This window comes from Mytilus californianus, unplaced genomic scaffold, assembly GCF_021869535.1.
Source record: "Mytilus californianus isolate M0D057914Y unplaced genomic scaffold, xbMytCali1.0.p SCAF_7, whole genome shotgun sequence".
In the NCBI taxonomy this organism is placed as follows: domain Eukaryota; kingdom Metazoa; phylum Mollusca; class Bivalvia; order Mytilida; family Mytilidae; genus Mytilus; species Mytilus californianus.
Window position 1 is genome coordinate 45564194 of NW_026262723.1, and position 12088 is coordinate 45576281.

At 32.2% G+C, this 12088-nt stretch overlaps 1 protein-coding gene across 2 annotated transcripts in view; it reads left to right on the forward strand.

Annotated features, from left to right (window-relative positions):
• LOC127709120 (protein bicaudal C homolog 1-A-like) overlaps positions 1-12088 on the forward strand; it is a 103378-nt gene that overhangs the window by 67309 nt on the left and 23981 nt on the right. For both annotated transcript variants that reach the window (XM_052214470.1, XM_052214471.1), the window contains exons 7-9: positions 773-1003; positions 9362-9574; positions 10807-10864. In XM_052214470.1, coding sequence (XP_052070430.1) covers positions 773-1003; positions 9362-9574; positions 10807-10864 — 502 coding nt within the window. The remainder of the gene's footprint in view (positions 1-772; positions 1004-9361; positions 9575-10806; positions 10865-12088) is intronic.

A 12088-nucleotide genomic window follows, 5' to 3' on the forward strand; every position in this document is an offset into this window, starting at 1 on the left:
AAAGAATAAAAAATGTGTTGATTTTAATCAGTTAGATGTTCCTCATTAATACTAGTCCAGTGATCTCAAAAATCAATTTAAACAGCAAAAAAAAAAAAAAACTGTAATGCAGAAATAGCTTTCGCTGTTGGTTTAAGTACACATAACTGTTTTTGCCTCTGATTAGGTGCATTTACACCTTTTCTTAAACAATTGGTAGTAACATACTGTGGATTCATTATTATTCGTTGGATACCAATTTTCGTGGATTAAATGTTCAACAAATGGCAAATATACTATAGGCTTGTATGCAGACATTGTCAAAAACCACGAAATTAAATATCCACGAACATGTAAGTTTTCCTGAATCCACGAAAATTGGTACCCACGAAAATAAATGAATCCACAGTAGCACATATGTCTTGGTGAAAGTCCTCTATTTTTGCCTTTAACAAAAGTTATACTATAGTGTTGATGCTTTTTTTTGGTTGTGTTATGGTTGAATGCATTCTAAACTATTTTGGTTGTGTTATGGTTGAATTAATTATAAAATTGTCTAGACTTACAATTAAGAGCATTTTTGTAGCCAGGGGGCATATGTCCTTCATGGATCAACTAAGACTTGTGTTCTTTATATAGATGTATAACATGGGAGATTGTTCAGTAGAAATGTTTAACAGGAGATGATGTTCTGTATACCTCAATGAGTTGGAACTGAACTACAGAACAGTATTCAATTTCATAGACATTTTGTTGAAGTAAATATTTTATAGATGAAAAATTCATGTTTTAGGAACTACTGCCATTAGTGTTCATGTTTGAACTTCCTGTAACTGGTCTAACACCTGATTCATCTTCACCATTAGTACAACAACTTCAGCAACAGTACACAATATCTGTCACGTTCCGTCAGAGACCCAGAGCATACACAACTACTGTAGTTGTTAGAGGCACAGTCTGTAATGCTAAATCTGTAAAGGAAGGAACATTAAGACTTATGGAACAACTGACAGCAACTTCTGGGGTATCTACAGATAGTATATTTATACATTTGATATTAAACTTTGAATAAACTTTCTTTTTAACTATAGTATAAATATAAAGTCTTGATAATGCAGGAGTCTACTACACAAAAAACATATTTTTATGTCTTTATCTAAAAAAAAAAAAAAAAAAAACAATGAAAAGAAATAAGAGTCTTTTAGAACTTTCTGTAGTTAACCTATTGTTTAATAGCTTAGTTTTATGACAGAAAAATCCTCTTATAAATTTTGGGAAGTATGATGGGCAGCTCCAGCTGTTTAAGTGAAATAACCTGAACATTTTTCAATCAATGCCTTTTAAATTATTGTCTTGTCTGCGACAAAAGTTGAATAATCTACATGGTTGGTCTGTTTATCATATTCTTTGAGCAATAGGGTCAACCATTTTTATACGACCGCAAAAATTGAAAATTTTTTGGTCGTATATTGGTATGACGTTGGCGTCGTCGTCGTCGTCGTCCGAAGACACATTGGTTTTCGCACTCTAACTTTAGTTTAAGTGAATGGATCTCCATGAAATTTTACCATAAGGTTCAATACCACGAAAGGAAGGTTGGGATTGATTTTGGGGTTATAGTACCAACAGTTAAGGAATTAGGGGCCAAAAAGGGGCCAAAAATAAGCATTTTTGTAACTTCCAGACAATAACTTGTGTGTAAGTGTATGGATCTCTCTGACATTGTACCACAAGGTTCCATATCACAAAAGGAAGGCTGTAATTGATTTTGGGGGTAATTGCCTCAAAATTTTAGGAATTAGGGGCCAAAAAAAGGGGCAAAAAACAAGCATTTTTCTAGTTTCATGACAATAACTTGTGTGTAAGTGTTTGGATATTTTCTGAAATTATACTACAAGGTTCCATATCACAAAGGGAAAGCTGGAATTGAGTTTGGGGGTAATTGCCCGAAACGTTTAGGAATTGGGGGCCAAAAAGGGGCCAAAAATAAGCATTTTTCTAGTTTCCAGACAATAACTTGTGTTCAAGTGTATGGATCTCTCTGAAATTGTACTGCAAGGTACCATACCACAAAGGAAAGGCTGGGATTGAGTTTGGGGGTGATGAATCATAAGGGGGTTCATAAATTTGGGGGGAGGGGATTTTTTTTTTTTCCTTTTTTTTTCTTTTTTTCCTTTTTTAGCTCACCTGACCTGAAAGGTCAAGTGAGCTTTTCTCATCACTTTGCGTCCGTCGTCCTGCGTCTGTCGTCCGTCGTCCGTAAACTTTTACAAAAATCTTCTCCTCTGAAACTACTGGGCCAAATTTGACCAAACTTGGCCACAATCATCATTGGGGTATCTAGTTTAAAAAATATGTCCGGTGACCCGGCCAACCAACCAAGATGGCCGCCATGGCTAAAAATAGAACATAGGGGTAAAATGTAGAATTTGGCTTATATCTCTGAAACCAAAGCATTTAGAGCAAATCTGATATGGGGTAAAATTGTTTATTAGGTCAAGATCTATCTGCCCTGAAATTTTCAGATGAATCTGACAACCCGTTGTTGGGTTGCTGCCCCTGAATTGGTAATTTTAAGGAAATTTTGCCGTTTTTGGTTATTATCTTGAATATTATTATAGATAGAGATAAACTGTAAACAGCAATAATGTTCAGCAAAGTAAGATCTACAAATAAGTCAACTTGACCAAAATGGTCAGTTGACCTCTTAAGGAGTTATTGCCCTTTATAGTCAGTTTTTAACCATTTTTCGTAAATTTTTGTAATCCTTTACAAAAATCTTCTCCTCTGAAACTACTAAGACAAATTTAACCAAACTTGTCCCCAATCGTCATTAGGGTATCTAGTTTAAAAAATGTGTCCGATGACCCCGCCCGCGAACCAAGATGGCAGACATGGCTAAAAAATAATACATAGGGTAAAATGCAGTTTTTGGCTCATATCTCTGAAACCAAAGCATTTAGAGCAAATCTGATGGGTTAAAATTGTTCATTAGGTCAAGATCTATTTGCCCTGAAATTTTCAGACCAATCAGGCAACACGTTGTTGGGTTGCTGCCCCTGAATTGGTAATTTTAAGAAAATTTTGCCGTTTTTGGTTATTATCTTGAATATTATTATAGATAGAGATAAACTGTAAACAGCAATAATGTACAGCAAAGTTAGATCTACAAATAAGTCAACATGACCAAAATTGTCAATTGACCCCTTAAGGGGTTATTGCCCTTTATAGTCAATTTTTTACAATTTTCATAAATTTTGTAAATTTTTGTAAATTTTTACAATATATTTTCCACTGTAACTACCGGGCCAAGTTCATTATAGATAGAGATAATAGTAAGGAGAAAGAATGTTCAGTAAAGTAAGATCTACAAACACATCACCATCACCAAAACACAATTTTGTCATGAATCCATCTGTGTCCTTTGTTTAATATGCACTTAGACCAAGGTGAGCGACACAGGCTCTTTAGAGCCTCTAGTTTTTCTTTTAAAATTTTCCATTTTAAGTTGGTTATTTCTGATTATTTATATTTAAAAGCAAATAATAATGATATGGTAGGAGATACACACCAAACAGGATCGTAAATTATTATATAATAAGTATTGTACAATAGCAAGAAATTTTCAATTGCACAGTATTGCACAATTGCAAGAAATCTTCAATTGCACAGTATTGCGCAATAGGAAGAAATCTTCAATTGCACAGTATTGCGCAATAGCAAGAAATATTCAATTGCACAGTACATGCAGTATTGTGCAAAAGAAGATACTTCCTATAAATTGCTTATTTCTTGATCAATTTCAATGGGGTTTTATTCTTGAATTCTTGGGGTTCTTTAATATGCTGAATCTAATCGTGTATTAAGTTTTTTGATTTTGGGCCCCATTTTTAAATTGGTCCACATTGAGGTCCAAAGGACCAAAATTTAACTTTGTTTGATTTCATCAAAAATTGAATTATTGGGGTTCTTTGATATGCTGAATCTAACCGTGTATTTAGATTCTTAATTTTTGGTTCCGTTTTCAAATTGGTCTACATAAACGTCCAAAGGGTCCAAAATTAAACTTAGTTTGATTTTAACAAAAATTGAATTTTTAGGGTTCTTTGATATGCTGAATCTAAACATGTATTTAGATTTTTGATTATGGGCCCAGTTTTCAAGTTGGTCCAAATCGGGGTCCAAAATTAAACTTTGTTTGATTTCAACAAAAATTGAATATATGGGGTTCTTTGATATGCTGAATCTAACCATGTATTTAGATTTTTGATTTTTGGGCCCCATTATCAACTTTGTCCACATTGAGATCAAAAGGGTCCAAAATTAAACTTTGTTTGATTTCATCAAAAATTGAATTCTTGGGGTTCTTTGATATGCTGAATCTAACCATGTATTTAGATTTTGGATATTGGACCATAATAGGTGAATGTCCAATTTAAAATTTTTAAGTTCTTAGACCACATTCATTCTGTGTCAGAAACCTATGCTGTGTCAAATATTTAATCACAATCCAAATTCAGAGCTGTATCAAGCTTGAATGTTGTGTCCATACTTGCCCCCAACTGTTCATGGTTCGACCTCTGCGGTCGTATCAAGCTGCGCCCTGCGGAGCATTTTATTGGTGTATGGAATGATTGTAATGTGTACATGCATGCTGTGTAGCAGGGTTGATATTACCTTGAGCTAAATTTCATGGATCATTGATAATGTTGAGTTTCTGAGATACCTGTAGTGAAACCTTTAATGTAAAGACTTCTGCTTGTTATATGTTGATAATTTTGACAAAATGGAGGTCAAGTTTGATATTGGATATTTTCACTTTTGCCTTCCTGGAGTTATTGTAGTCCTTGATTGATTGGGAAATTGGACTTTGTCTTTTCAATGCAATAATTTGAGGACCATTCATCCTAGCTTTTCAAATTTTAATTTTTAGTTACTGATGACAAAACGGAGGTCAAGTTCGATATTAAAGATTTTTACCTTTGTCGTTCAGGAGTTATGGTACTTGCTTTATTATGGAATAGCATTTTATATAAAAATAAGGAGGTGTGGTATGATTGCCAACGGGACAACTCTCCACAAGAATTCAAATTAAGTGGACAAAAAATTATAGGTTAATGTGTGGCTTCAAAATCGAGAAAAACCCATACTGTATAGTCAGCTATAAAAGGCCCAGAAATGTGAAACAATTCAAACAAGAAAACAAACAGCCCAATTTGTAATAGTACAATTTAAAAAAAAAACCAATTATGACATACATGATTCACTGAATTGCAGGCTCCTGACTTGATACAGGCTCATAAAGAATTTGTGGTAGATAAACCTTTTTTGTTAGTGCTTTTATGTCGTTTTCATTGTTATAACTAGATGCTCGAAACAATCCTTTTCAAATATTTAAAATGTGTTGTTTCTCAATGGAGGTCTGTATTGGATTTGAATTTTTTTTACTTTAACCATGCTGGTATTCTGATCCTTTATTGCTTTTACAATGATATTAATAAATGTAAGAAAAGCCTAGTTTGCTGTCATCTTTTTGTTATAAATTCTTATGGTATAGACACTTATCTATTGTGGATGTATTTTCTGTGTTTGTTGATGTTTTGGGGTTTTAGTCTTAAATAATTTATAACTGGTTACCATTTATATGTAAGGAAACAGAATTTCTAGTTAAACAAACAGACACTTGCACCCACTTATACAAACAGCTGAAAGAGAAACTAATCATCAGTTGTTTAAAGATTTCTCATATGCATGTACTTAAGATTATATTTCCATTCAATCATCTTTCACAATGCATGCAGTATTTTGTTTACAAAAAGGTGTTTGATATGTAAATAGTCTGCAAGAAGTTGTTACAGGAAGAGGAAAGTGGTTAAAAAAAGAATATGCTTATGGTTAATTGACATGCTTATTTCAAATGCATTAATTACATATTGAAGCAATTTGCACCTATCTTTAATATTAAATCAATAGACTTAGACATCTGGAGAAACTTAATAAAATCAATTAGTGCATGTGTGTTTTTGAGGATAAGGTACTTTATAAGTAATGAGCTTAATGGTTTCAAAATTTAGATGATCAGATCTATATGAATTTATAGAACTGCATGTTGAAGTTTGTAGGTATTAGTAGGGAAAAGGACTTTGAAAACATTATGCTTAGTTTTATGTTTTGCCATTTTTTTTTTAATCACACAGATAAAAAAATGCTATTTTTATACGACCGCAAAAAAATTTTGTGGTCATATATTGGTATGACGTTGGCGTCGTCGTCGTCGTCGTCGTCCGGCGTCGTCGTCCGAATACATATTGGTTTTCGCACTCTAACTTTAGTTTAAGTGAATGGATCTTTTTGAAATTTGACCATAAGGTTAAATACCACAAAAGGAAGGTTGGGATTGATTTTGGGGGTTATGGTACCAACAGTTAAGGAATTAGGGGCCAAAAAGGGGCAAAAAATGAGCATTTTCTAGTTTCCAGACAATAACTGTGGAACGGTGTATGGATCTCTCTGAAATTATACTACAAGTTTCCATACCACAAAGGGATGGTTAGGATTTGCTTTGGGGGGTTATGGCTCAAACTGTTTAGGAATTAGGGGCAAAAAAGGGGGAAAAACAAGGTTGTCCTGGTTAATGGACAAATACTTTAGTACAAAACATAATTTAAAGCAGTGTAAGGGAGATAAATCAAATACATCATTGAAATTATCTCCCTTACACTGCTTTTAAATTATGTATAAAGTAATGGTTAATGAACAATAAAGATAATCTAAAACAGTGTAAGGGAGGTAATCCAAATACAACGTTTTGGTTACTTCCCTTACACTGCTTTTAAATTATGTTTAAAGAAATGCATATTTATAAAGGAAGACCAGTAAAAATATCTGCAAATGTTTTCATCTTTTTTTTTTACAAAAAAATCCATATGAAAGATTTGACACTATATTTTTATTAATTCTATTATAAAATAGATTAAGTTAGCACTATGGTAAATTTAAATGGGTAATTATGGTTGCCAACTCCATTGGAAATTTGAATTGAGATTATGACCATATCTTGAGGGAAAGAATTTTTTTGGGGGAAAAAGGGGGGGGGGATAAAAAGAAATTGTGGGGGGCCAATTTTTTCTCATTTCAGATTTCAGAAATTAAAAAGAATTATTCTTCAAATATTATTTTTTTTTCAAATTTTAAATATTGAAAAATTTCAAGAAGTAATCTTTAATTGCACAGTATGGCGCATTAGATTTGTAAAATCTTTGATCACATTTATTTATTTGTTATGCCGAATCTAACAGTGTATTTAGATTTTTAATTTTGGGTCCAGTTTTCAAATTGGTCTACATTAATGTCCAAAGGGTCCAAAATTAAACTTTGTTTGATTTTAGCAAAAATTGAATATATGAGGTTCTTTGATATGCTGAATCTAAACATGTATTTAGATTTTTGATTTTTGGCCCAGTTTTCAAGTTGGTCCAAATTGGGGTCCAAAATTAAACTTTGTTTGATTTCAACAAAAATTGAATATATGGGGTTCTTTGATATGCTGAATCTAACCATGTATTTAGATTTTTTATTTGTGGACCCGTTATCTAATTGGTTCATATTGAGGTCAAAAGGGTCCAAAATTAAACTTTGTTTGATTTCATCTAAAATTGAATTATTGGGGTTCTTTGATATTCCAAATCTAACCGTGTATTTAGGTTTTTAATTTTGGGTCCTGTTTTTTAAATTGGTCTACATTGAGGTCCAAAGGGTCCAAATTAAACTTAGTTTGATTTTAACAAAAATTGAATTCTTGGGGTTCTTTGATTTGCTGAATCTAAACATGTGTTTAGATTTTTGATTATGGGCCCAGTTTTCAAGTTGGTCCAAGATAGGGTCCAGTATTTAAACTTTGTTTGATTTCAACAAAAATTGAATATATGGGGTTCTTTGATATGCTGAATCTAAACATGTATTTAGATTTTTGATTATGGGCCCAGTTTTCAAGTTGGTCCAAATTGGGGTCCAAAATTAAACTTTGTTTGATTTCAACAAAAATTGAATATATGAGGTTCTTTGATATGCTGAATCTAACCATGTATTTAGATTTTTTATTTGTAGGCCCCGCTATCAAATTGGTTCATATTGAGGTCAAAAGGGTCCAAAATTAAACTTTGTTTGATTTCATCGAAAATTGAATTATTGGGGTTCTTTGATATGCCAAATCTAACCGTGTTTTTAGATTTTTAATTTGGGTCCCGTTTTTTAAATTGGTCTTCATTGAGGTCCAAAGGGTCCAAAATTAAACTTAGTTTGATTTTAACAAAAATTGAATTCTTTGGGTTCTATGATATGCTGAATCTAAACATGTGTTTAGATTTTTGATTATGGGCCCAGTTTTCAAGTTGGTCCAAGTTGGGGTCCAAAATTATACTTTTTTTGATTTCAACAAAAATTGAATATATGGGGTTCTTTGATATGCTGAATCTAACCATGAATTTAAATTTTTTATTTGTGGGCCCCGCTATCAAATTGGTTCATATTGAGGTCAAAAGGGTCCAAAATTAAACTTTGTTTGATTTCATCAAAAATTGAATTATTGGGGTTCTTTGATATTCCAAATCTAACCGTGTATTTAGATTTTTAATTTTAAGTCCCGTTTTTTAAATTGGTCTACATTAAGGTCCAAAGGGTCCAAAATTAAACTTAGTTTGATTTTAGCAAAAATTGAATTCTTGGGGTTCTTTGATATGCTGAATCAAACATGTGTTTAGATTTTTGATTATGGGCCCAGTTTTCATGTTTGTCCAAGTTGGGGTCCAAAATTAAACTTTGTTTGATTTTAACAAAAATTGAATATATGGGGTTCTTTGATATGCTGAATCTAACCATGTATTTTGATTTTGGACATTGGACCATAATAGGTAAATTAAAAAAATTCAAGTTCTTAGACCACATTCTTTCTGTGTCAGAAACCTATGCTGTGTCAAATATTTAATAACAATCCAAATTCAGAGCTGTATCAAGCTTGAATGTTGTGTCCATACTTGCCCCAACTGTTCAGGGTTCGACCTCTGCGGTCGTATCAAGCTGCGCCCCAGCGAAGCATTTTATTAATTTTTCAGTTCCAAAACCTTTATGCACTTTATAACTTTGAAACTGAATGAAAAGTTTCTTGAACTAGAACATTTTGTATACAGAGAAATCTGAAGGCTACAAAGTCCATCCATGTGGTGTATTGTATATTTAAGTAGTTTCCCTAAATCTTTCTTTGTTTATTTTAAAAATTCTAAAAACTTTTAAAATTAAAAACAGAAAAAAAAATGTTTTCATTCACATGGAAAAATGCCTACTGGTACATTTTAATGTAAGACAATTTTTGCTGTTATATTTTCAGGTATCACTACCAGTAAGCATGCAGCTAGAGATAGCACCACAACACCACCTCTTTATTATAGGCAGAGGGGGTATGAATATCAAACAGATTATGCAACAAACTGGAGCCAGTATACATTTCCCTGACCCCAACACAGTCACACCACCCAGAAAGGGTACAGTTTATGTTACAGGCAGTATTGAAAGTGTATTCATGGCAAGACAGCATTTAATTGTAAGTCAGAAAGTTAATCATTAATTTATCAAGTAAAAGGTTACAAGCACAGAGTGACTCCAGAATATGATTAACCCTTAATTGGAAGATACTGAACCAGCTATGTGAATAGGGAAATAAAAAAATCTACGAGACAGGCATATGAACACATGAAATGATAAACAAACAAACTCTTTTTCATTTCATGGTACTAAAAGCTTGTTTTCTAAAATTACAAGAAAGTTTCCAATTGGCCTATCGATTTTTTGAGTTGTGCTTTTAATTATTTTATTACTTCATCAGCTGACATTATGTTTTATGTAGATAAATTGGAGAATGAAATGTTTATGCAGTAAATAAGCTTCTTGTAGAATTGAATTTAGAATTTACTGAACAGATCATAAATTAATTAAAAACTGTTCTGTTTAGCAGAAATATTATTTCACAAATCTAATAACTGATAATCATGATAATTGAAATTGGATTTTATATTTGAAATTTTATATGAAATGAAAAGGACAAACTCTGCTCTGAAATACCTCCGCTCTGAAATACCAGTTTTTGCCTTAGAAAGTAATATTGTTAGTTTTCATTAATTACTGTTTTTTATGTATCTATTATACAATCAAAATGGATGTAATGAACTCATTAAAAAACATAATTTCCAAAGTTCCTAGTAAGAAAAAACTTTTATTTCCTAGTAATTTGGCTTAGATTAGAACAACCAGCACTTGATAAAGGACAATAAATGTGGTATGTGGTATTATTAACTGTTGGGTTAGAACAAAAATGTCATGTACCAAAAGAACTTTTTAGTTGAATTAAATAAGATGATTCATGTAATCTTGAGTTGATATGGTTAACCAATGTCTTTTTATACTGTTCAAGTTAATGCTTTTAACATTATTCAATATAATTTGAAGGAATAAAGTAAAGTTTTAGAATTGTTCTTCATGCCCACCAACATTTCTTCATTAGTCTTAATACCTTGAATTTAAGATAATTGCCTAACTCCACATATAACAAACATTTATGTCAGACATGGGTGATACGTTGTTACCCAGAAAAAAAATATCTACATTTGGAACACTGAAATTATCACCGTTTCATAATCTTTCATGTCTAAGCAATGCTGATAGAAAGAAAAAAGAAAGTAAATTGCTTTTCCTAGTGAAAAGTATATTTGAAAAAAAACCTTGGGATTCATCTGACAAGAATTATCACACAAATGTACATACTTAATTATATTACAGGGTTGCCTCCCTTTGGTTCTGATGTTTGATGTTAAAGATGAAATTGAGATTGACCAAGGTATGTTTGCTTAAATATTGAAAAAAAAAATTTAAAAAGTTATTCTGAATGCTACATAAATTCCATGACTATTCATTTAAATATATATGATTCTGAAACCACATCACATTTTGAAAAAAATGGATTTAAAAAGGATCACAATTCATAATTTTTTATCCTGTGGTTTTCAGGGCTTATAATTTGATATACAAGATGTCAAGGCTTAAAAATTGATGTACAAGATTTATACTTAGTTAATTTTGTGAATGACAGTACTTTTAAAATTCTGTTTGTGATTTTGTGATGGTTGTGAGTTAAAACAGAAATGTTCACATAGACAGTTCTAAATATATATTACATGGTTGTTTCCCCTTTTTTAACAAGAAAGTGACAATGTTGTCAAAATATCAGTTGGATTTGATAAAAATGGTATTTGTGACACAGTATTGCATTGTCTGGTCATTAACAAAAGCTTAGTGGAAAAAAGGAACACAGTGTATTAATTCATGGGACAAAATCAATGCATTCACTGAACAAAATGCAAAGGAAAGGAACGGTGCTTTTATTGCACTTCTTAATCTCAAAGCAACAGGCTTTTAACTTGGAGCAATAGCTTACATCTCTCTTGAAGTACAAGAAGCATAGGGCCTGAATTGAATTGAATAAAATTGAGAATGGAAATGGGGAATGTGCAAAGAGACAACAACCCGACCATAGAGCAGACAACAGCCGAAGGCCACCAATGGGTCTTCAATGCAGCGAGAAACTCCTGCACCCGGAGGCGTCCTTCAGCTGGCCCCTAAACAAATATGTATACTAGTTCAGTGATAATGGACGTCATACTAAACTCCAAATTATACACAAGAAACTAAAATTAAAAATGATACAAGACTAACAAAGGCCAGAGGCTCCTGACTTGGGACAGGCGCAAAAATGCGGCGGGGTTAACCATGTTTTTTGAAGCACACATAAGTGAAATGACATCAACAAACCAGGTCAATATAAAAAATAATGTCATTTGCCTGACAAAAGTAGTCATAAAATACAGAGACAATACAAACATTAAGATAAGCACCAAGTATTTTAAGTTATTTGTTAGAAAATTTGCAAGGAAATAATGTAAGAATTGAGTTTATTTTTTGGATTGACAGCATAAAAAATTCACTACATGTATAGACAATGACCAAACTATATCATAGACAGAAAGGAAAAACAGTAAAGTGGTACACTTAAGAGAAGTTATCT